The sequence below is a fragment of the Mastigoproctus giganteus genome, chromosome 11 (assembly GCF_048544385.1).
Source record: "Mastigoproctus giganteus isolate SK-2022 chromosome 11, ASM4854438v1, whole genome shotgun sequence".
Lineage (NCBI taxonomy): Eukaryota > Metazoa > Arthropoda > Arachnida > Uropygi > Thelyphonidae > Mastigoproctus > Mastigoproctus giganteus.
Genome location: NC_143585.1, coordinates 39,059,546 through 39,085,290, shown reverse-complemented (window position 1 = coordinate 39,085,290; position 25,745 = coordinate 39,059,546). Strand labels below are relative to the sequence as shown.

At 37.1% G+C, this 25,745-nt stretch overlaps 1 protein-coding gene across 1 annotated transcript in view; it reads right to left on the bottom strand.

Moving 5' to 3' along the window:
- LOC150077926 (calsenilin-like) overlaps positions 1-12,062 on the bottom strand; it is a 78,448-nt gene extending 66,386 nt beyond the window's left edge. Inside the window, exon 1 of the mRNA XM_090384747.1 lies at positions 11,929-12,062. Coding sequence (XP_090240873.1) covers positions 11,929-11,950 — 22 coding nt within the window. The 5' untranslated portion in view covers positions 11,951-12,062. The remainder of the gene's footprint in view (positions 1-11,928) is intronic.
- Between the last annotated feature and the right edge of the window lie 13,683 nt (positions 12,063-25,745).

The following is a 25,745-nucleotide window of genomic DNA, read 5'->3' as shown; positions in this document are numbered from 1 at the left end:
CACTGTTCCAGTGGAGAAGTACACCGAGTTAGCTTTGCATTAACAGCACTTACGTAACACCCCGTGGGCCACCTTTTGCCCTTAATACAGCCCGTATACGTATTGTCATGGACTCCACGAGTTGTTTCCGGGAGTTCTCTAGTAGTGCTACCCATGCTTTGCACAAATGTGTCCAGTAATGATGGCAAATTGTCGGGTGGGTGGTTGTCGCATGGAATCTCTTTTTTCCACTAGAAATTAGGCTGCTATGAAAGGACAGAGAATTCAATGCACCATGCCACAATTCCCGGAAAGGCTGCAGCCTTTCTGGGCATTGTGGCATGGCGCATTGTCTTTGGAGTTCCCATCTAGCTGTTGATTAATAGTCATCAGAGAACGGCATGGCACGAAAAAAGTCCTCAAACCATAACACCACTGCCTCCAGCCTACCAAACATCAACAGTGCATCCAGGTGCCATGGCCTCATGGCGTTTTCTCCAAATGTGGATACGCCCATCAGCATGATAGAAAACGGGTTCGTCAGACCACGTCGAATACCATAGCCTATACGAGCTAACGTCCAGCACATAGTCTATATGGATATTGGTCTTGCTGTTCCACATCTGCGAACTATAACCTTATATGAGTAGTCCCAGAGTTGTTGCCTTCACTAGCGTCACAGACCAGTCCATTTCTACAAAAGGCATGTTGCTAATGCAAAGCCAACTCAATGTATATTTCTGTTTTGACCTATCTGACTGAAAATTCTGGGTTAATTTTAAATTTCACACCGATTACCACATCGAGATGGTAGGCCACGGTTGAGTTCATGCCGACTATGAAAATGTTAAAAAATTTCCACTCTTTCCATCGAGTTCTTTGACATATAATCGCTGTGTTTGTGGAACTTGAGAAAGAGTATTACTGGAAATAAAATGTTATAGTCAGTTAAAAGTCTAAACAGTTTGCTATTCGCGAAATTCTGAGCAAGATAGTAACGAAGTAATTATCTTTAATTAAGTAATAACGTTCTGGGAGTGTGGCAGAAATGCCAGACAGCTTTCTGATAACGGTTTCAAGATTGGGTGGAGCATTGATATCAAAGTAATGTCTTTCTGTCTAGAAAATGGACATGGCCTAGTTGTAGGAAACTGCTGCATTGACTTCAGATATGAAAATATTAGGAAAAATTCTGTCAAGATTTCATTGGTTGTAATAAAATAACTTTACATTCCCTCCAACACTTTGTCCTGGTCAAAGAAAACTTCCATATGAGATTGCGGTAGAAATAATTGAATAAAAATAATAGTAGAAAATATAAAATTATAATGGAGTTAAAAACAAAAATTAGAATTTAAAGGATATAAATTCTAAATATAGTAAACCTTCAAGTAGATAAATAAATGTAAAGCCAAACAGGAAAAGAAATAGAGGAATGAAGAAGTTAAAGATAGATCAAGAGAGAGAGAAATATCGATGGAAGATTCATCTCCCATTAATGAAATATTTCTAGATATTCACCCGAACCTTCATTGATTTATCGTACTAGAAATTCTCCATCTTACTGCTTCAGACAGTTTCACAAAGAGATCAACATTTTTCCATTTTAAATCTTCAACGTAGTGGAAAATAGAAAGATTAACCTCATCTCCGATCTCCTGCGTCACGGATTCGTTCGAGTGTAAAAGATTTCGATCGGAAAAAGCGAAGATGCAGTTCATCCCTACCGATGGATATGCGATGGTAAAGATCATCAAGACATTATGTATTAATAACATTTATTTTCTGTAGATAATCTCTAACTACACCATTAAAATAAAACGATCTTAAATTCTAAATAAACCCAATAACTTGCCCAACTTGACTTCCTAATATGCACATTCAAAAATTTTATTTACGACTACTAAAAAGAAGGGAGGGAATGAAATTTAACCCACATCCCTCTTCATTACTTAAACTATATCTGACACGAATCCTGGTAAATCCATAAAATTAACTTTTAAGAAGACAATTGACCTTCAAAACGACTTCCATGGTCTTCATAATCATCTCTGGTCTAATGTTCTTAGAGGCCTACGTTTCATTTTGTTTTCAGGAAACCTAAAAGGCTCTCAGATATATGCATTCGTTTCTCAACTTCCATTATCTCATATCAAAAACTATCTCTATAGCCAGTGTTTGTGTGCGTGTGTGTGGTTCCGGATCGTTCCCCATTGGTTACTTGAAAATCTCTTTCTTATTTTTGAAATCGTTCGAGTGAGACAGTGAACTTTTCCTTTAATGTGCTGCAACTTTTCAAAGTTTCTAACTTAACAAAAAATGCGTCATCTTATAACCAAAGTGAAGAGCAATAAACAATCTCTCTGACAGATTCTTCCCCGTTTTGTCTGCTTTGCCATTTTCGATGGCTGTCTGAAGTTCAAGCAAGCGAGTAATGGATCCGCCATTCTTTGTGTTCGAAATTTAAATAACCACATTCTGTCTTGTAACTCCAGCGTAACACACATAAACGTCCAGTAGAGAAAGAGAGAATGTGTCAGCGCCAAGATGACTTACTGGTGTTTACTACCGGTGTATTCAGACATGGCTCTGTGAGGTTGTAAAACATTTTATCCCAAGAATTTTGTGAGCTTCTATAAACCGGACAGTTGATTTTATTTAATCAATAATTAAATATACGAGTTATAGGTACGAGGTGTGGCAATAAAGTTCTCGGAGTGGTGCAATAAAAAGAATAGAAAGTGAAGGAACTCAAAAATGATTTTACTTTTTATTCAACGTAATCACCACTTTTTATACCATTCTAAAAGTCTCTGAAAAGAGCCAGCCAAGGCACCCAATGAGATGATGTTTAGTTCGGCAGTTAAGTTCTTCAACATCCTGAAATCTATTTCCTTTGAAAGCAGTTTCACTTTGCAAAAGAGGAAGAAGTCCGCTGGTGCCAGATCGAGAGTATTGTGGGTGGTTTATCCGTACAGTGCTATGTTTCATCATTCATAAATGCCTTCACCTGTGGAATGGGCAGGGACATTGTCGTGCAACAAGAACCATCTGCCTTCTCTCGAAATTGCGGCCTCACCCAGAAATGCACTTCCATAGTCTTTGAAGCACCAGTATGTAGAACACACCATTGACTCTTCATCCACCTTCAGGTACAAATTCCTTGTGAATCACCCCCGGTTACATGATCAGCAACATCTTGTTCCTAGACTTCAGTAAAAGAAACGTTTTTGTCCGTGGTGATGATTTTGAAGTCCACTGCACGCTCTGACACATCGTCTCTGGGTCGTACTGAAATACCCAACGCTCATCTTCAGTGACAATACAGTCGAGGAAATTAGGATTGTCTTGACAAGTTTGGATGAAGTCTTTGCATGTGATACTCTTCGTTGCTTCTGTTCATCTGTGAGGCTGTGCGACACAAATTTTGCTCAGACCTTCCCTTTCCCTAAATCTACACGCAGAATTTGACTAATCGTCTTCTAATTCATATACAACTCATTAGCCACCATTCTGAGGGTCAAACGACGATCTTCTGTCGCAATTTCCAGAGCTTTTGTAACTCTGACTTCATATCGAGAGGACGCCCAATTCTTGGGTCATCATGAACATCCTTATTTTGAATGGAACATGCTTATTCCAATGGAATAAGCATGTTCCTTTCAAAACCCAATTATGAAATATAACTCCACAATATGAGAGACGCCAGATAGTATAATACTTGTTCCTCTAAATCGCAACTTAACCGTTCTTTGGAGATGTAATGTCATATCTAGACGGTTAACCCACTAGTTTAAAAACAAACATGTTTAAAAGCAGTGCAGTACTTGGAAAACTCATTCTGAAGGCAAAGTTTGTTCCCCGGTTCGAGGCCACATTTGTTAGAACCAGTGTTGTGTATATTAATGCAGCCATTATGGACAAATTTTATGGAAAACATTGGTGAAACTCAAACGTTTACTCTTGCATTTCAAAGGCTTTTGATTGTATTTGGAAAAAAAGGTCTTCTAAATAAGCTTCCGTCTTATAGATTGACTGCTGCTTTTTGTAACTGGGTATCCACTTTTCTCTGACAGCTCTCTGCGGCTGATGATGGACTGCCCTCTGTATTCTAATTTCTCCATTAATGGTGGCGTTAGTCCTCTATCTTCTAATTTCTCCACTAATGGTGGCGATCCTCAAAGTCCAGTTCTTTCTACCACTCTTTTCCTCTTGTGTGTTAATGACCTTCTTCCATTGACCGGAAATCTTATCGATAGTTTGGTGATGATAGCTCGTTGCTTTCCACCTTATAGTTCTTGCCCTGCTCAAACAGCTTCAACTTCCCGAATATCACTACTACGAATTAATTAAATGCTGATTTCCAGGTATTCTACAATGGGGAGGCAAAGACAACTTAGTTGAATTCAATCCTCCTGAAACTCAGTCCTTCATATATGTCGCAAAAGGTTTCTTCTGTTCCTATGCCTCTTTGATGACACTTTGATTTCTCGGCAAGGTGGCTCCAATGACACTTTGATTTCTAGGCAAAGTGATATATCTCTATTAGAAATTACCATTAATTCTAATCTAATCTCCCTTTACATAAGCACATCTTTCGCCCTTGACTTTACTTTTCTTCCAAACAGTTATTCAGTCTCTTCAAATCTCAAACCACCCTATCATGGAATATCGTTCCCGCATCTGGAGTGGTGCCCCGATCACTTCTCTCAAGCTTCTAGACTCCATTCAAAAGAAGACATTTAGGCTAATTAATGATTTATCTCTTACAAAGTCTCTTTACTCCCTGTCTCATAAATGTTCTGTTTCTACTGCATTGCCTTTTCTACAGATACTTCCATGGACACTTTTCTTCTGAATTGCATCTATAATTCCCCCTTTCTCTTCCAAGCCAGACGTAACACGTGCGGCACTCAGTCAACATTGTTTACTCTCCAACTTGAAACTCACAGAACCAACTCTTCTTCTTCTTCCTTGTTTACCCCTTCGAGTTCCGTTTTCTGGAACAATCTCCCTTCACGCTTATTTCCTAAAAATTACAATCATTTGAAAATGAAAATGAATATTTTGAGAGAACTTAAAACGAATCCCATAAATATCAGTTTAACAAATGTCGTTTTATAAATAACGAGGCAGTCGTCGTGGTGTTGGTGAGACCTCACACTCAAGTAACAGACGCGTTGATACTCTGCCACACTGGTAACTTACAACTGAGTAATTGGTATGACTCATAGAGTAGAACAATACTCTTCATGCTGGTGTTGTTGGTATATACTGTCTAAAGCCCGTTCTTCAGAAGATACATAACAGACGTAGTAACCCATCAAGCCGTTTGGATTGATGCTGACAACTGACAACCCAATACTGACAACTTCAGAGACATATTGGAGCGATACGTTACAATAAGGTAAGTGAAGAGGACGGTTTACATCGTGTGTTTTATAATAGACAGAAGAGAAGTACAGGGATCCTACAAATAACTTGGTATCATTGGCAATTTCCCCAGATATTTGAAAAAGGTTAAGCTTCAGATCCTGTTGATGAAGTGTAGAACTTATTGACCTACTCTTTCAGGTGGAGAAAAGAAAAGTTAGCCGGCCTCAGAGGAGGAAAGTTCTTCACCCAAGAATCTTCTTTTATCTTGTGAACATACCGTCCTTGGAACATACAGAATACACGAAACCTCATAGCTACTTGAGGGCGAAAAATATCAAGTTGATGTTAATCCAAACAACCCGTCCTCCATGCAATCGTTCCTCCAGTCAAATTCGAGTCTAAGAATCTGATTAGAGGAACTCTTAAACACCTTCTCAATGGAGTGTATAGTTAGTCGACCGGAGGGGAGGGGAACATGGTTCTCCTGGTTTTTCAGTCCACAATACATGCAAAAAATTAGAAACCTTTCGCAATTGGCATCAGCAGAGAATTAAACGTCAGGAATGCAAACGTTGTTGCATGGTATGATCACAAGTTCCTTGGTATCAGATAAATTCCGTGAACTTTTCTGAGGCTTCTTGATTGATCTGGTCATGGGAAGACAAGTGATATTTTCAATTTTCAGAAAGTGTTATTGTGGAAACACATTCCACAGGAGTTACAATTGCTAAAACAAAGGAAATCACTGGTGTGTATAAAGCAACCATCTCAAAGGAGCGAAAGAAGAAAAGAGAATTCAGCTCTGACAAGAAGAAGAAATGCGACATAAAGTCGCTCCTACAAGAACGGGACTGCAGGAATTCAAAGCGCATTGTGCTCTAGAATAGAAGTTCGAGCGTTAATCAAATGATTAACAAATAAAGTTATTTTCCAAGATACTGGGAAAATGCCCTCTGAGAAACATTTGTTAAACATTAGCAAAATGTTTTTCAACTCTGATGATGGATTTATTTTCAATAAGGTCGCTGCCAGGACATTTAGAAACGTTGACCTTTTTAATGGCTGTTTGTAATTCTTCCAGTTAGAACGCAGTATCGTCTCCTCGGGGTTGTACATAGAATTTTTTAATCTAATTGGAGCATGAAGATAATCATCATCTAGAGTAGGGTCATCCGGAGAAAAGAGCCCAGCTAGGATGGTATTAATACTATCAGGTCAGTTTTTAGTTTCTGTGTTATTATTTACCACAGGGATTAAAATATTAGGAGCATCTATTGTATTTTATTCTGTCAAGTTCGTGCAATAATCCCCACGGATCAGAGTTACGAGTAGTATTTTCAAGACTTTTCCAAGACTCCCTTTTGGCAGTTGCATTATCTTTAGCAAAATTTCTTTTTAGTCTTCGGTATTCCGCCTTCAGAAATTCAACTTCTGCCGAGGCCACTTTCATACCATTGATATCGACGCCTGGCTTGATAAACTTGTTATCTCAAATCTGTTGATGGTCTGTTCCACCATACACTTTGTTTGTCATTACCACAGATACAAATTCAAAATCTTTGACATGGTTCAGTAATTTTACTGACGTTGTTTTACTGTTCGGTAATTTACTGCATGATGCAGACAAACTTCCTTGGTCTGCACGTCCAGCAGGGCTGTCGCCCATGGAACATATTTAGAATATTATGGGGCGATCATTGACCTCTGCCTATCAGCCCACCACCTTTGCCCAACTAACAGCACAAGTGCCGAAGCATGATTCCATTACTCAATGTTCACCAAGATGACATTCCTACTTTTTTTAACTTCCTGCAATGACATTCAGCGTTTTGTTCATGGAAGTCATACTAATGAGCACCCTGAATTTTTGTAAGTATTGCTGGAAATCTTGTCCTCTTTGAACTCAAAGAGGGAGTGGATTACAGCGACGATCAATATTTATACGCCTTGTTAAGTGACTGAACCTTTATTTGAGCTGTATTTATTAAACCAATATTCATTCCTGTTTCCAAAATCAGGCAGAAAGATGAGGACTCTAGACTCAAGTTTGTGCCAAATTAATCAATGACTATACATGCTTACAGGTCTCTCTCTGGACAAATGTGTCAACCAAAAACTGAAGGGGAGGGACGGGGAAATAGTGACAGAAAGCCTAAGATGTCATTTTCCTCTCTCTCGCTCTGTAATAACTTTTTTCCTCATGCTAAAAGTTCGATTGGATCCTTAGCACCAGGAGAGCAGACCGAAGACAAGAAGGCGTACAAAAACATGTATTATGTCGCGACCAAAAGCCTCATCTGGTGGCTGTGCAGGTGACAGGTGGACGTGTAACATGGTCTCTGGAGAGCTATAAAGTGCCTGTCGTAGCATCGGATGTGCAGTCTCTGAAAGTGACAGCGACAATCTGTCTTACTGGGGGACGACAAAGGCCACGCGGTACAGTAAGATGTGCCACATCCCACACACATTAACGTCATAGTTCTTAGTTCGCCAAAATGAAAATCTTCAAAAGTAGTGCTGCAATTTGTAAGGGTCTCTTAATGGGCTTTGATCGAGACAATTCCTGAGAGATTGCGAAAAACAGAAAAAAAGAAAATAGATCGATAGTTCAAACTGCAACGTCACAAAAAAGTATTCTTTTATATAAATTTAATAATTGTTTCATAATTAAAGTTCCCATAAATTCTATTTCAGCTTAAGTCATGTCTGGACATGTTCCAAAGATAGAAGGATAAAAGTTCCAAAACTTACCGCCATAGGGACAATGGTAGCACAAATCGGATCTTAAAATCCTTTTTAAGATCCGATTAGGCTTAAATACCTGCTTAAAACGAACCCCGGTTAATAGAGATCAAATACTTCACTTTTTCATTTGGAGATGTTCACCAATTGCGAAAGATAATCATCAAAGTTGTCCATCGATTCCTAAAGGAATATGCAAAGTGCACTGAACCGTAGTTGGACGTAGATAAGAGAGAGAGAGAGAGAGAGAGAGAGAGAACGCCCTAATTTCCTCCTCATAAGTTTAATTGCCACGATGTGTAAACGAAAGTATATTTAATTTGGTGTTACTTAATTATTCCTCTAGCTCATATTAAATTACCCAGAGATTAAAGGAGGAAATGACGTCACTAGATGGTTTTAAATGGCAGCGATAAAATATTCAACCCTAATAAATGAACTAAGAAACATTACTTCATTAATATCCCAGTCTTTTAAGGCAAAAGTAGCCATCTTGAAAATAAAAGACTGAAATAGGCTTAGCTGATTGAAGATGGTGGCTAGAATTAATATAGATTGTTGTCTTTGGTTGCTATGGATTCGGTGGTTTGTTAGTTTATTTATCGCTTCTAGATGGAAGCAACGCTATCAAAGCTAACAGAGAAAACTTTGGCCCTCTTTGATCTCCGAGGTAGCCATGATGTTGCCTTCAGCCGCTTGTTACCTTAGGATGCCGCAAGGACCGGGAATAGTGGGCTGTCAAGCACATAATTCCGCTATACCTGATCAATATGAGTCGCTCAGGGACTGTTGGAAAAGGAGCCGCTCATAAAGGTAAGAAGAGCTCGAGAGAGGGTGCACGACTTTCTTTCTATTTCCGGCAGAACAAACATGAAATGAAAAAGTGCAAATAGTTCTGTCCAAATATTAGAATGTCTCGAGCAGAGAACAGTATACGGGATAGTAGGAAATAAATTATTTTTATTATATTTGAATTTTATACTTGAGTCAGCACTGTGTACTTGATTCTTATGGATAATTTTTTTCTCTATTAAAAATCATTAATAAGAAATTAATTTAAAAAATATTTGCATTCCATTTTATACAAAAAATTTATATTACATGCTGAAGGACTGACGGATAATAATTGCCAGATTTCTATTGGTCACATTTTAATCAAATTTCCAATAAGTAAACAAATCTTTCTAAAAAGACCAAATATGAAATTTAATGAAAATCCATTCATACCAGATAAAATCGAGTTGCTACATGTGAACGGACGAACGGACATGATGAAGTCAACAGGAGCGTTATGCATATATGCTAACGCGCCTATAAACCACAGGTAGTATAATTAACCAACAACTTAATTCAATTATAATTAAATAACGTCAAATTACAAATTAATTTTGCAATGGTATTATAATTTTTTTTACAACCACCTACAACGAGAGGCATGCTTCCCATCGTCTTTTAATAAGTAGTGCAGCCCGTTGTTTGTAATGATGTAAACCGACCAGCATCTACCAGTGCTATAAATAATAAACATAAATCGAATTTTATTTTCGAAATTAGATGGATTTGTTTACAGTCCAAGCAACCAATAAAAATGAAATGATGATCACTAGAAACAGAATAGGGCCGGATCAAATTTTCTGAAGTTTCCTAACTTATTGAACGTGTCAAGTGGGAATTTTCAGTTAAATTAATGAGACAAAACCTTCAAAGAGATAATTGTACATCATTCTAAGTGAACGTTAAAAAGCAATAATTGTTTACGCCTCATTAGCCTACCAGATAAAAGTGCTCTGAAAATTATAAGAGTGACGTAAGCATTCTGGATGTTCTGCCTTTTCACAATGATGCTCTTTCTCTTTCCTTGAACATTTTTTTCTCCTCTGATGACACCCTCTTCGGTACAAATCTTCACCAAAGTTATTTTTGTGAAAGGTTATCATTACATTAATTTTAAAAGAAATCTATTTCTCGTTATGAAGAAAAAAATTAATAAAATAATCTTCGCAGACAGTCCTTGGGATGTCTACATTTATAGGGATCGCGTTTCTTAAGAGCGGATTACAACGAGCTGCCCCAGTCTTACGCTACAAATAAACAGAACTTCCTACAAATAGATGTACTCCTTCCTAGATGATAAAACTCCCTATAAACTCCTTGGTCCACTAACTCTAAGTAGTTAAAAATTGAATAGGAAGTTCCTTCTTTACTGGAAAAAAGATAAAGTTAACAAAAGAAACCTGTGTAGCCAGCGATTCGATGAGTAACTCTTATGGAAACAGAAGAAAGTGGAATCCATACAGCGTGCAATGGATGTAACACAACAGAACGTGTCCCAGTGATGAAAATGTAGGTTAATGTAGCGAAAGAATGTGTTATCAAACTCCCCAGCTTGAAACCGTGCAACTATCCACAATTTCGATAGTAAAACCACTCCATAATGTTGCTGTAGCACCGCAGGAATCATTTTAATCTTGATCGTGTCACTCGAAATAGATGAACAGCGTCAAGTTACAAAAGAGCGACGTATATGGCATTTTTACACGCAATTTGATTCTTGAGAGATTATTCCAAAGATTCTAGAATTTATGGTGTCTATTTGAAACCCGCAGAGACAACATTTAGAGTATCGTTTGATCTGTTGTGGCTGTAACGTATAAAGGAGTATCTTTCACAAAAGACTCGCATTGATCATGGATATCCAACCTCCTGGTAATTCTAGATACGTATTATCAATGGTCAATGTTTTCTCTCCGGTTTCCTTTATAAATGTTAAATTCAGTTTCAGGTTTAAAATTGGTGGACCATTAAAGTAATGCGTGATATTCGATTCTGATGTTGTGATTAGAAAATCCTTCTACCTCAACGAACTTTTAAATTATAATAAATCTACCACGTTATTTTTAATGTCATCATATTGGGAAATCATTTTATTGGGTTTTTATAACTTAGGAAACAGCAAAGAGATGCTGAAGATAAATCTGATGAAAAGGCGGTTGATCAAGCTTTGGAATCTGGGTTTTTTTCAAAACTCTCCTACAGGAAGCGCATATGAGCTGGTTTATTGTCGTGGCAATTCAGTTTTCCAAAGAGTTATTCTTTCTTTCAAAGCATAAAATGGATACTTTAATCGACATTATGAACTGATAACGGATCACTATATACACCTTTTTGACTCCTTTAAACCTTTAAACAACTAGTTGAAATACGCCTTTAAGCATTTTTCTTCACGTTTTAACCTGAAATGGCTGAAATCCATATTTAAACATGTCTTTACAAGTTGCAATCTTCACTCACATCAACAATACCATCAGTCTTTATCATCACTTTATGGTTGTGCCTCATATGATGGTAAACGTTAAATATTCAATATCTGGATTATTATTATAACGAATTTTCAGTTAGTGAGAATAATATTACCAACGTTGTCGAGTGCCAAAGATGAGCACAGCCCACTAGACCATAATTTACAGAAATTAAAGCTTCGCTCTAGTGACAGAAAACATCATTTGTTGTTTGTGTATCAGTTACAAATGAACGCTGTTTACTTTCACTGATCTTTCATTTTTCCCAGGAAATGGCGGCCTGGTCCAGCTTTTAAGAGAAGGAAGAAGGTACCAGTGGTATATGGTGGTAGTAAATAATCTCTTGGGTCCTTCAAAACGCTTGAAGATTTCTCGAAAGTCATTTTTGAGAAATAGACGGATTCACTCTTCTATCCATCTTTGTGGCGTCGCGAATTATTCGTACACGTGTCTTAGCCAGCAGCTTCGTACCTTCAATCAAACAGGTGTCATCTGGTGCTACGTCATCTAAAGCAAGAGAAAGGACACTTACCTTTTTTCTTATTCCCAAACATGTTCCTTTTAGGAGATGGTCCCCTCTCTCCCAGCTAGAACAATGTGGCACAAACACCCCTATGATCACAGCGACCAGTCTTTCCTCCTCCTTTCCTTCCAAGCTGACACCGGAATGTGCACCGGGAGTGTGGTATTGACCGCTTTCGCGCGCCAAAACAGTGGGATCGAGGCTAGAAACGGAAGCGCAACAACTGGGTTGTATAGGAAATAGCTGTCAGATCAGTGAAGTGAGGGAGTGTGCCGTATCGAAATGTTAATGGAACAGCTGTGATCTTTGATGCAGTGCCAGTCATACGGTCAGAGAGTCCAATACGTTTTGGTCCTCCTTGTTTTCAATTTAGCTCCTGCTGCGTGACGAGAACATTTTTCATCGAATCTACATTGCACAAATTACTTCTGCGTTAAATCCGCTAAAGAGATGTCTCGCAGTAACTTAATAACACTAATACCTTCGTAATTACTCTAATTAATCCAGAGATAATTAAATTTTCGGTGTCTAACAAAATTTGTCAGCGTTTCCTCACGGTTATGAAAACAGATGTTAAGATGCCATCAGGTGGCGTCGTGAAAAAAACGTATTTTGTTCCAAGTTGAGCCTTGTCCCATTTTTTTGTTTTTTGAAGACTTGGAAAGAATCCCAGTTGTGTTTTTCCCTCCCCCACTCTTTGATCAATCATATGTGTAAAAATCTTTTCACATCCAAGGATTTCCGGGTTTTTGATTTGATTTTTTCTTGAAACTTCCGCTCTATCTTGCAACAACCTCTGATACACTGATTGAACTGTAAAATTTTATTTATGAACTTTAAAAATATTTCCAGTATATATATATATATATATATATAACATAAATAAACTATGATATATTTAAAATCACCGACTACAAGCCTTTGTAACATTAACATAATGCACCCCTCTCATTGGTCAATTATTGCGGTATTGATATGCGAATATCTTCTTCTTTAGAATCCCATATTACCCTTATGCCAGCCATCGATTTCCATAAGTATCCACAGTGCCAGCCAACGTTGACACCATTCAGGATCAACATTTTGAAGTGCGACAGACCTTTCTCATCGCTTTGACTTGACTCCAAGTAATTACTGGTCATATGTTCTGCCACAGCCCATCATACTTCCATGATGTACTGTCAACAATCCACTATCACCTACTTCATTAAATGGCTATTTAGAACTTCACATGCATTAAGCAACAAGGAAGTGGATATCGTGAAGGCGGCCTTTGACAAACTGTTTATTCCTGCCCTGTGTTCCTTACTATGCGACTACTTCGGAATCCCCACACACACACCTATTTAGTCTTCTTAAGAATCTTCTGCAGTCAAGAACCTTGTCGATAAAAAATCAGAATTGTCATCGAACTGTCTGTTCCGGAAGTATCCCCAAAGGTGAGGTGGAGGCGTTCTTTCTTTTTCCCCTTCTAGACCTCTTCTTTGCTAATCATGATAACTTTAGCACCTATGCTGACGACTTAAATACTATGCTGTTACAAAAGGCCTCCAAATTGTTACGTCAGCCACACAGATGTAAAACCAAAATTTAGAAGAACTGGAAGATTATCTCCACGCTATTGGACTCTCAATAAACAACTATAAAACCTCTCAGCTTACTTTCATCAAAAAGAGAAAAATCAGTGGCAATGGGGTAAAATACATTCTCCGTTGTTTATTCCCAATTCCCCTATTTAGGCTGATTAATAGGACCTTTGGGTCCCCAACTTACAAATCTAAATTCTTATCCCCTGAATACTGTTTCCTAAAACGGCTGAACAGGAATGCAGGTCTATCAGTTACGATCTCAAAATCCGTTCGGCTTACCAACATACTACCATAGCGCTGTAATATCATTTCCAGGAACCTAGTCAACCTTGCTCATCTACTATCCAGAAGCATCGACTCACCAGATGTTTCGGATATCAATTTCAAACTTGCACCCCGCAATACAATTCCTACAAATTTACTGACCATCAAATCGAAATTGCAAAGAATAGCCTCTCTGATCATATGCATCCATTTAATTCCATCGAGATAGTTCAGAGATTACCCACTGAACCTCAGAAGCTAAACGAAGATAAAACCTACAGATTGGCCACCCTTGCGCCCTCATCAAGCTATTTTCTTCAAAAGCCAAGTAACAACCTTACCTCAAACCTACCTTCTAAACATCCCATGGAAGAACGTTATAGTTCCAGGAGCAGATCTACATCGGGCAAACCTCTTGGGCCCAAGAGCTCCTTATGCCACACTGAACTACATTCATTCAGTTTATAGTTAGGTGAGTAGATTTAATACGCAGTAAGAGAGAAAATGGTTTAGGATTTTACCACCACGTATTGTGATATTTTTAATAATTCTAATAAATTGTAAACATTATGTCCATAAATTGTATACAATATTGTATTTCAAATTGTGGTGTAACTGCTCTTTCCTTAGCTGGATAACTGTAAAAGAGTATTTCTTTGGAAATAAATTAACAATAATAATCTCTTTTTGAACATATTCAAGGCAAGGAAACTTCGTCTCCCATGACCATACCTCATTTTTCTGTCTGCTGTACTGGAACTATCTGACTTGTGGCGCTTTACTTTTCACAAGAATTTATCCTATTCACCACGTGTTCAATAAATACCCAAGCCACTGATCGACTCGGCTAGGAATGCATGCAAGTTCAAAGCAAAGAATACGTGAAAAGAATTTTCTTCTTTACTAGAGGTAGATGGGTGGATGGGAGGGATTCTCTTCAAGAAGGCGCTGTTTGGAAACGCCGTTAAAGTAGCAACAAATCAAATCGAAGTTTAATACAGAAGTACATTAGGAACACGTTAAAGAGAAAATACAATTTCTTTCAAGACAGCCATAGATCGTGAATGGTAATCGTATTTGTCCTCTGTACCCCTTGGCCTTTATGTTAATAAGCTATTATACAAGATTGCACTATTTATGCAGTTTATAAAAAGAAAAAAAAACTAATCTAACTTTTATTACGCATTTCCGGAAGTAAATAAAAATTCTGTGGACATTTAGCCTTTCAGGGAAACGTATCCAACGTGATACAAGTCACGCTGGATCCATTTTCCTCAAAACGACAACTTTAACCATTATGGATTTCTTCCTAGCGATATGCAGTGCCCCCTAGCGTCATATCATCAATTATTAACATAATCAAAGAAAATAATGTTAAATGCAGTTTTATATAACATTCTTGCGAGAATTTATACTAAGTCGTGCTATCTTTATTGAATATTTGAAGTATCTGAAACACAGTAAAAGTTTGGATAAATCATCAGTGCCAAGCCTTGCAAAAACTTGAGAGTGTGGACAATATTTGGCAACTTGCCAAAAAATGAAAACGAACGCGGTGTTAAACCAGAAGCAAAAACTTAAGACTTTCTTTGATGATACTTACAGATGATGAACTGCGCTGCAATTCATCAAATGACGAAAGCTGAAATTTTTCTTCTCCATGAAACAAAAATATGACAACAAACCCTTGAGATATAAAATCCTTAGAGTTAGCCGTTTGATGTATTTTCAACGGAAACTATTAAACCAACGCACTCCCCCTTGGGCTGCCTCAAGAATTCTACAAGGTTGTCACATGCACGCGCAGTCCTGCACTCCTGACACGTAAAAATTGGAGGATATTTTTTAAGGACGTCTTAAAATAGCAAGCCAGCAAATCTTAAAATACCAAATTCCGGTCTTAACTTGTCAGAGGGTGATGTGTATAGTTCGTAATAAGATTAACTCAGATTGTGATAGGATCAGACCCGTGACCACAAAACTACGTAGTTTTCTGATTCACGCCAAAACGTAAAACGTTAATACACTGCTCCACAAAATTAACAGAACAGATAGAAAAAGTGGTGTAACTCGTGCAGCTTGCGATGAAGAGGGACTAAAATTGATATGGTGTACCACAGAAGAACGATGAAATGAGGAGGCCGCTAGAAACTTCGGGAAAAGGGCATTTATATGGTTTGTATACGAATACCAAAAAGGTCACATTACAGAAGTCGATATAAAATGCTCGAAAATATGGTCACATGACATCAGTATGGCCATGATCCCCCTCTAACGGCTAAACAGGCCTGACAAGCGGTGAGCCAGCTCGATATAAGAGTGTCAATAACATTCTGTGGCACCAAATCCCATTCTTCCACCAGCGCAAAGGTACCAAATGAGTCCTGTTGGTACCAAATGAGTCCCTTCATACCGTTAGAAGGTTGTGTTACCTCCAATGAATATCTTTCTGTTGTATCGGACCAACTTCACCCTGCAATGCTTCATTTTCACCCGAATTGCAATGGGCTCTTTAAAACGACAACTCAAATATCAGCCATGGGAAAATCTGTTGACTCATCAGTATGAAGGTAAGAAGAACCAATGTTTATGTCCCTAATATCAATGACCAATATCTTGTTATTGGTGCTGCTATATCAGAATTTTATGTTATAAAAAGAAATATGGTTATAACGAATAAATAATTTAAAAAATGCCTTTTATTCATACCCATTTCTAACTTTTGTGATACAAAGTTGTACAAATTAATGGAAACACCTGTGATAAGAGTTACAGGTATGAACTAATTGGTGTTGGCCCACTGTCTGCTTTTAAAACAGCTTGTATTCCACGTGGAATAGGTTCAAATAAATCGTGAACTTTCTTAAAAGGAATATTGGACTATTATTCACGGAGGAACGTTTCAAGCTCCTTAAGTGGTGAAAGTGAAGGAAATCTGCTTCTAACTTTTCTCATCAAATATACCCAGTGCCTCAATAACGTTTAAGCCTGGTGATTATACAGGCCATGGGAGATGCTTAGCCTCAGTTTCATGCTCCTCAACCAAGATTAGACGCATCTAGCTGTGTATTGGAGCACTGTCATCTTGAAACATGGCATCGTTGTAGGAAACATTGGTTGCACCATGAGATGAACCCAATTACTCAGAATATCAAGGTAATCAGTGGCAATAATTCGCCCATTCAGGGTGATGATAGGACCTAAAGAATACCAAGATACTGATGTCCAAACCATTTACATTACTGAATTTCATTGTGTGGTATGGACACCTACGACAGTAAGGTTTGTGAAACTAAATACAGTAAGGTTTGTGACAGTAAGGTTTGTGATTTGAACATCCTATACTGGACACGTTACATTACTTATGATTTAATTTTTCGGATCTTTTGCATCTTGTTTGTACGAAGCAACATAAAAGAATTAGTCAGGTGCACAGGGAAGGTATCTGCTTATGTCCATCGTACTTTCAAAAATCTATCCTTATAAGAGCTCACCACTATGCAGAATTCAACTTTATTTAGGTGTACCTAATAAAGTAGTCACTCAGTGTATACAACTTCTTAAGGTTTTTTGAAAGCATCGCAAAAATCATCGATGTATGAAATTGTACGATTTCATTTTGGTGGAAGAAGAAGAATCTAATTTTCATTCAAAATATATTTCTAAACAGTTTTGCTGACCAAAGAGAAGTTATACGAGTTTGAAATTCGAAACCACTAACTAAGCATTCTTTAGCTGACAGTTTACGTACTTCCACTTAGTTCATCTCAAGAACCTATTAAAGCCGGGCCACCCAGGTGATATTGATTTGCTCTCATGGTTCTTTCAAGAATAAAATTATTTCGGTGTACACTTAAAAGTTTGGCGACTGAAGACTTCTGCAAATGAGATTCTCATCACCAAAGGCAAAACTGCGAGTAGCTGTAACTATTTGCATGTCATCCATTACAGAGGAAATTGGAGTAATTGAGTTTCTGAGCTGGAAAAAAATCTGTAGCTAAATAACCTCTGCAAACAGAAGCTACTTTTTATTTTCACGAAATTGAGTTTAATAAATGATTTAATTAATTTCAATTATTTAAATCGAGGTCATAATCAATTATTTCGATTATATGCATATCATTCCGATGATTCCATATGGAAAATCATTATTATATCGTTGGATTATTGAAAATCATTGGGTTTTTTTTATTCGATTATATCACACGATTATAAAAAATGATTGCATTCTTTCTTTCATTCAATTATGGAAATCATTCCATTACTTCGATTATTGAAATTCTCGATTAATAATCATTTCGATTGCTGAAAATATCGATTACTAACCATTCGATTATGGAAATAATTCGATTACACCCATAACTATTTGAAATACCGGTTTGTGTTTTCAGTTTCTTATGGGCCCGATCTTTTAACCAAAAGCCTTTCTCTAGATGTCATAGTGAAACTAGTTCGGAAGTATGCTTAAAGAGTTACCCTCTCTCCATATTAATCTCTAATCCCTTCAGTGCACCCATCCTCTATTCACTACCTATTTTATTATCAGAATCTCAATTAGCAGACCAAGTAATATGAACATATTGAATAAAATTCCATCGTTCAATTGAAAAACTTTTCATTGTTTTTCAATTTGATTAAGGAATCCAACGTTGTGATATTCGTAGCCTTCCATCATGGACAATTGAGGAAAAACTTTGTCTTGGTGTAACAAATTTATAAGAAGAGCTGCAGTGCTTTGGCAGGCTCATTAAAAGTGTACTATAAGAAAGGCAGGAGACATCAGCGACCTCACGAGGGGCATGATCATGGATTTATGATCAAGACCCAAGCAGACTGTGTCTGAAGTCTTCAGTTAGTAGCTGTTGTTGGATACAAACCAACAAGAATCAAAAGTGCTTCTGGAAGTAAAAATAGGAAGGCAACATTGAAAATAATCCGTCTCAATCAATCCACGTGCTCTAATATTTTGGTAAGGTAATACATATGGATAATAATGTTTATCCATATCCACTGACTGCTGTACAGAGAAGTTATGTTCTGATTGTGAAGGGTGTCCCATTTAAATAGAGTAAGACAACTAGGAATTGGAAATGTGATAAAATAAAAAGAATGCCATAAACTAATCATTAACCCAAAAATAAGTCCTTATAATCCGATCCTCCGAATTATAGACTGTACCAGACGCCACTCACTAAAAATCAAATGAAGAAAGACCAAAGGTTTCTCATTTCTCTCTTGAGAATAAAAGTTCTCTAATCACACAGCTGCGGGCTTTCAAATAATGAATACCCTTTCTGTCAGGAGGACACCGGAAATTGTCAACATACTCACTAATACCCGTATGGAAGGGTTCTATACATACAAACCCATTTATTTTAGAGTTCTGTTTTATTGACAATGGAAGAAAAGCCCTTAGGAACTTTGGATGGCGTCTTAAAGAAATTATAATCGAATGAATTAGATATAGATTTCACGTACAGAACGTCATCAAAAGTAATAGAGCGAATCACATGTATTTAAAAAATTATCGACAATTAGCAGAATTTTTAATGAGTCCTTTAGGCCAACACGTTTGAAGCTAAAGTCAATGTCCAGACAAATACCTCGACAACAGATAAGGAGAAGAATAATAATTATGGTTGGTTACAGACATAAAAATGTCTGTAACCAACGTAGACGAACTTAATGATACTTGGTACATCTCAAAAAGTTAGACTTTTTCTCTAATATTTTGGTAAGGTGATGTACCAAATTCGCTCTCTTGTTCAACATCTTGGATATAACTTCTGACAAAGATAGTCCATTGTTGAAGACTTTTCTTTATAATAAGCGTCTTGACTTTCGAACACCTTGGAGAAAATCGTTTGTCAAGAAATTGCCTTCTTTGTAGAAGAGAATCTATCATCTAGAATTGATGGCTCTATTCAGGCACTAATCTCATCGAGATCGTATAGTCCCACTTGCGACCTACTCTAAACACGACATATCTTATGTATAAGGTTGCAGCTTCGTTCTTTTACAAAACCAAAAGAGAGAGAGAGAAGAAGAAGAAAATGAATGATTTGTTGTTCTCACTTCAAACTCTTTCGTCCCTCTTGGCAGACATGAAGTAGATTTTCTTGGATCATCTTTCACATAATGGAGCGTGACCATTGATCTTATCTGTAGGAGAAACGGGATTATAAATTGGCGCTATGAAACCAAAGTCTTCTAAAACTTTTCAGAAAACGCGATGTCTTGGTAAGATTTACAGAATTTGAAAGTAATTGGTGGAAGTTTTTTCCCTGGTATGTAATATATATTGTTGATAGAAAACAGGTTTGTAAAGTTTCCTGATGGATCTTTCATAACTGTCCCAATGGTCACTTTATGGCATCTTTTAATGCATATAATTCTCTATAATCTTTCCAATCCGCTACAAGTGAATGCATTTCAAACGCATTAAAAGTTGAGTTAAAGTTCATAGTTAATGTAGCGTTCTGCGTACCAGTCTGGTAATTAATTTATGGGGAAATTAAACACAGATTCGTTGTACTCAACTTATCAGGAGTCAGCGTATCTAAATTTGATTTTTAACGCTTGTGCTCTCTAGAAAACTCTCGTTTTAGTGAAGACCTATTTAAAGAGTTCTGTCTGGTCTTCAATAGATTTGTACGTCATCAAAGCTAGACATTGAGTTTCAGGAGAGTTACTTTCCAAGTCTCAAAAATTTTCATCCACTGACAGCTCATATATCTGGAAGAAGCGTGGAAAATAGAATCTTTCTCCCTGCCAACCGACCATCAAAATAGACTTCCTATTTATCATTCAACTCCCAAGGAATCTAAATTTTGTATTCCTCCGCGCAGAAAAAAGTAATCAGCATATCTCGAAAGGAATATTTTCGTTAGATGCTTTTATACTCACATAGTTTATGCTTCAATCGATTATGGCACAAGTGTTACTTACATGCCACACTGGTGGATGTACAGACTGCACGTGAAGGTAAGATTTCAAACTATTTATAGACAAAGCAGGTTTTTTTTTCGTCGAAGAAAAAAATCGATGACCTTTTTTGATGGGACAAAGACATGATTTCCTAAAAGGATTTAATGGCTCAGTAATCTTTCTGATTCATTTATATTTAAGTGAAGAATTAATTGGTGTGTCACGAGATAAACGGCAAATATTCTGTTACTCTAAATATAATTGAGTTGAATATTAGATTAAGGAAGGGAATTGATTTATTTTATTTTTTTTTTTTTTTCAATCATGAGCATCCCAGTTATAACGTAATGTATGAAGATGGCTCATTTTTGTCATATAAGAGGTACACTATATTGTCAAAAGTAACTGGATACGTGCATTAATTACATTACTATATCCTCCTGGGTGGACTCCTAAGCAATTTTTTATAACCAACTACGTCACTACAAGCTGTACAGTATGACATAGTGCATTGTCATTCTGAAACAGAAAAGGCCATCCCCATACTGTTTGACACAGTGCAGGAAGAGCGGAATTTCCCAGAATGTCAGTGCACTGAAAATCAACGACCAACTTTACAAACCTAAACCATGGAAAACAATCCCATATGATAGGACTTCTGCCAAAACCACAGTTTAGGCTATACACCCACACACATTGGTAAATATCGTTCTTCGCGCATCCACCAGATCTAAAAAGAGCCATCAGATCGAGTAACTACGTACTGTGATTTACCATTCCATAATGTAACTTTCCAAAGTTCCATGGTTCAATTAGGAGGGTTGGGCACAACGTAAGTAAACTCTGGTGCATTGCGAGCTCTGCTTTTTCGTGGGTGTGCTAAGGATTGATCTATGTGTCACTCCTCCCGGCGCCCTCTGGTCTCCTTGATGTCCATTCGAACGTTTCCTGGTTGTAGTAGCAATATGTTGTTTCCATTTGTTGGTAACGTCCACTGTTCATCTAGTGTCAGGTTTGCTATAATGGTGCAAACAGATTATTGGTAATATGGCATCTTAAGGCGACCCTCATCCACTTGAATTCACTACGCTCAATGACCCGATCTGTTTGCTATATTTTTATTTTTAACGGGGAAGCAGTTCTTTCTATACTTATTCCTGACAAGTAGATGGCGGGTTTGGTTCATTTTTTAATGTAGTTGGAGAAGGACATTACGTGGTGGTTTTCCAATAATTCGGCAAACAGGAAAGAGAATGGGGAGTCAGATATTTGACAACAGGAGGCTGGCAACAGCCTATGTAATGGGCTGAGGATGGGTTCCGACAAGGTTTCCAAAACGTTACCATAATGTATAGGAATTTAGTTATCAGCTAAATAAACTATCTTAATATTCACGTGGTATAAGAGTGGTTCATTTTTCCCAAAATCCCAGGATGTTCTGATACCTCCAGCGATATACTGTAAAAAAATACCCACGAGTAAAAAATAGATAATTCATTCTACATTTCAGTGGTAAAGTGGATGTTCTTAATTTAATTTTTGGGCGCATAAATCCAATCCTGGTTATGGTGTGGATAGCCAAATACAACAGATTATTTTACCAATCGCCTCTTAAATATCAGAGGAGTTATAATGACTGGCCTTCCATAGCTGTTAAAAAGAATGAGTTCCAGTTTTGTATATACAAGGAGATTGGTCTCTTGGCCTATCCAACGCCTTTTAGTAATATTTAATGAAACGTGATAATATCAGAAGCTCTTATTTTATTTAGATTAGAGAGAATTTTCTTTCTCAGAAATATTTCCAGAAAATTTCTCCATAAATTTCTATAAAAAACTAAACAAAATACGATTTGACAGGGCATAAATAAAAACGAAATTTGTGATAAAATTGTACGTAGGCTGGAATTCTTCTTTTATGAACCACTGCATGCAGGAACATCGCTGAGTAATAAGTCTGTCGCAGTTCTGTCAGCGACCTGTTTTATACGTAAGTGATAACCCTTTATAGCTTCAACCTTCACATCTCACCAAGATTGCAATCCAGTAGCGCGGACTTGCTAGACAGACCATCCAGAGCAAATAAAGTGCAGCATAAAAGCAAAGAAATCACAGTCCTGGCCAGAGAGCTCTGGTCGAACTAACAGGAAGAATATAAAGAATGAATACACTGGCTAAGCAAAATATTGGTGCACTCCTTTATTTGAAGTGTTGGAAACAAAAACAAATGATAATAACAATGCTCGATAAATACTAAGAGCACTGTGCACCTTAAAATCTACACTACCCTCTCAAATGTATTCGGGCACTCCTTCCGAATGTATTGATCAATGATTTAAGGTATATCAAAACGAGAAAATACAGTTAATCAATTATTTGGACTGTATAAGTCTTCATAACAACAAGGCATGTATGGAGCATTAGAAGAAAACTAATAGTAAGGAGGACAGTCCTTACTATTTGTTTTCTTAAGGACTGTATTCTTAAGTACTGGCATTGGCGAAATGCTAATGCTTCAGAGCATGATCAGGTTTACGATCTGTAAGCTATCATTGATTCGATAAACAACTTCTAGCAGGCGTTTATTTGGCTCCAAAGCAATTGTGGCTATGATGCGTCAGTATATAAGAATATTGAGTCTTAATTTGCATCTATCCTTAGATTGGTTTGGTTTTTTGTCCGGCAAACCTAGATAAAACATCCGAATATGAATTTCCTGGAGGGAAAACTATACGACCGAGTAACTCAACCACATTGCATAAAAAATGTCCATAAAACTACTCGCGTCATTGATAGGATTCGGATTCAAGTCTTTTCGATCAGTTGCTGAAGGAGGCCATTGCCCTGAGGAGTAGTATAGGGATTGAAATGATCCCTATACTACTCCTAAGGGCAATGAACTACTTCTATCTCGACAATAAATATTACAATAAGTGGCATAAAAATATAATCAACTGATATTATTTTTTCGTTTTCTGTTTCTTTTGTAAGGAAGGTATGGCTTCTACCTTTCTTGGTAAGATTTCTCTATAATTGCAATATCTTGTTGGAAACATGTTCATTACTAATGTGCCCAAGTTGTTGTTGTGTTTTAGGAACATCAGTGACTTATTTCTCCGTATATATTGTCTGTAAATTGGGTGTGCTCTGCAATCGATTTTCTGTTTGTTGGACGAAAAACCCGAATATCCGAGAAAAAACCATGCTGCCCTCACCTGAAACCGACTAACTCAGCACGTTTTGAAAAATGTCCATAAAAATTACCATTTGAGCAAGATGTACAAATCCTGACTCCAGAACTTCTCAACAACAGTCCAACTGATATGAAGAGATAGACCAAAGCACAAACATGTGAATACTATAACTCACCAGAGAGCATTTTCCAACACACGTTCATAAGAACCTTTTGTCTCTATGATCTCCAGAAGTTTGACAGAGGTTTTAAACAACCTTGTATATATCTACTTGTAAAATAATTTTCTTGTATATACCATGTAGTGTTAATACGCAGGATCGAGTGGTATTGCTCCCGTTATAAGGCGAATTTTTTTACAAAAACAGCATCATTTATTTCACATTATTATTATAAGTTTTGTGAGGGCTCTTTGTTGTTTACATGAGCAGATAGTTTTGATATCGGGATGGAGGGGTAAGAGATTCTTAAAATAATTTGGAGAATGTGAATTTTGTAGATTTTTTTCTCAGTCTTACGTGGTTTAAACATTTGAAGTTTTTTTCCTTCTGAGAATCTGCTCTATCTGATAAGGCATTTTCCCTAAATATTACTGGATATGGTAGAATCATGTTAGATATAAAAAGCAAAAATACAACGCTTTCTCATTGTATTATTGCAGTCTTTCTTTTTGCCTACAAAATTTCCCCATAAAACCCTTTGTTTTTCTTTCGAATTCACTCAGCTGGATTCCAGTTTCCTCTGGTGTTGTATTCGTTATGGCTATTAAAGACACCCGCACCATCAAATTTCAGTTTTTTTTATGAAATGTGTTGCAACTTCCTTTTGTAAGACCAAGTAATCTCATTTCTTCCCTGAAACAGTTTCAGTTTCCAAGACAACCCACGCAATACTGTTTAGTTAAAATGGCTTATCATGTGGATTGGAAACTGCACGTAAAAAAAGGAAAAAGAAAGAAATGAAAATCAAAAACAACATTGCTCTTTCGGTTTGGCTGGTGGGCGGTATTTAAATCAGTTGCAAATACATTTTTTCTTCAGTTAGATAGCAACAGCGTTGTTACTGGAACCAAAAATAGTATTGCATGACATTTTTATTAGAGACCTTTAAAGAATATTATTAAATAAATCTTACAGCAGCCGATAAAACTGAAGAAACATGGAAGGCATGGAAAATAATTAATATATAAGAGAACAACTCCTCATCGGATAGAAAGAAATACATTTTGCGCCCATGAACGAACTAAATACACACATAACAATATACAGTATATCCGTATTTTAGCAAACCCATTCCAATAATCGTGGAAATCTCAGTGTTACTGTCTACCACAGAATAGGAATGCAACCACGTTCTATTAAATGGTGCATTGTAGCGCTGCATAGATTCCATGGGGCATGCATTGATGTATAATTCGTAGTGTGCCCTTTGGACATGGGCTTTCTATAAACGGATGTCAACGACTGATGTGAGCAGGACATCCAAAAAAGGAAGCGCCTGGTTTTCCAATTCCATGGTGAACTGAATATTGGGTAACAACAAATTGAGATATCAAAGGAGAAGCTCAAATTCACGAATCTTTCGAACACATCATTTAATATCTCCACCAGAGTATAACTGATACCAGAGGATTCAAAATTTAATACAATTCAGATTCACAACCGGTCAAACAGATATTCAACGCCTGCCAAATACCATCCACTGGCAGCGAGGTCCTGCTCCCCAGTGTAGAATCTCTGACTTGAATCTCTCAAGAATGTTGAAATCCTTAAACATCTGAAGAAAATGGATACCACTTATTCACTACATAATGCATACTTCCAATAAGGGTGACAAAATCCAGCAACATAATTG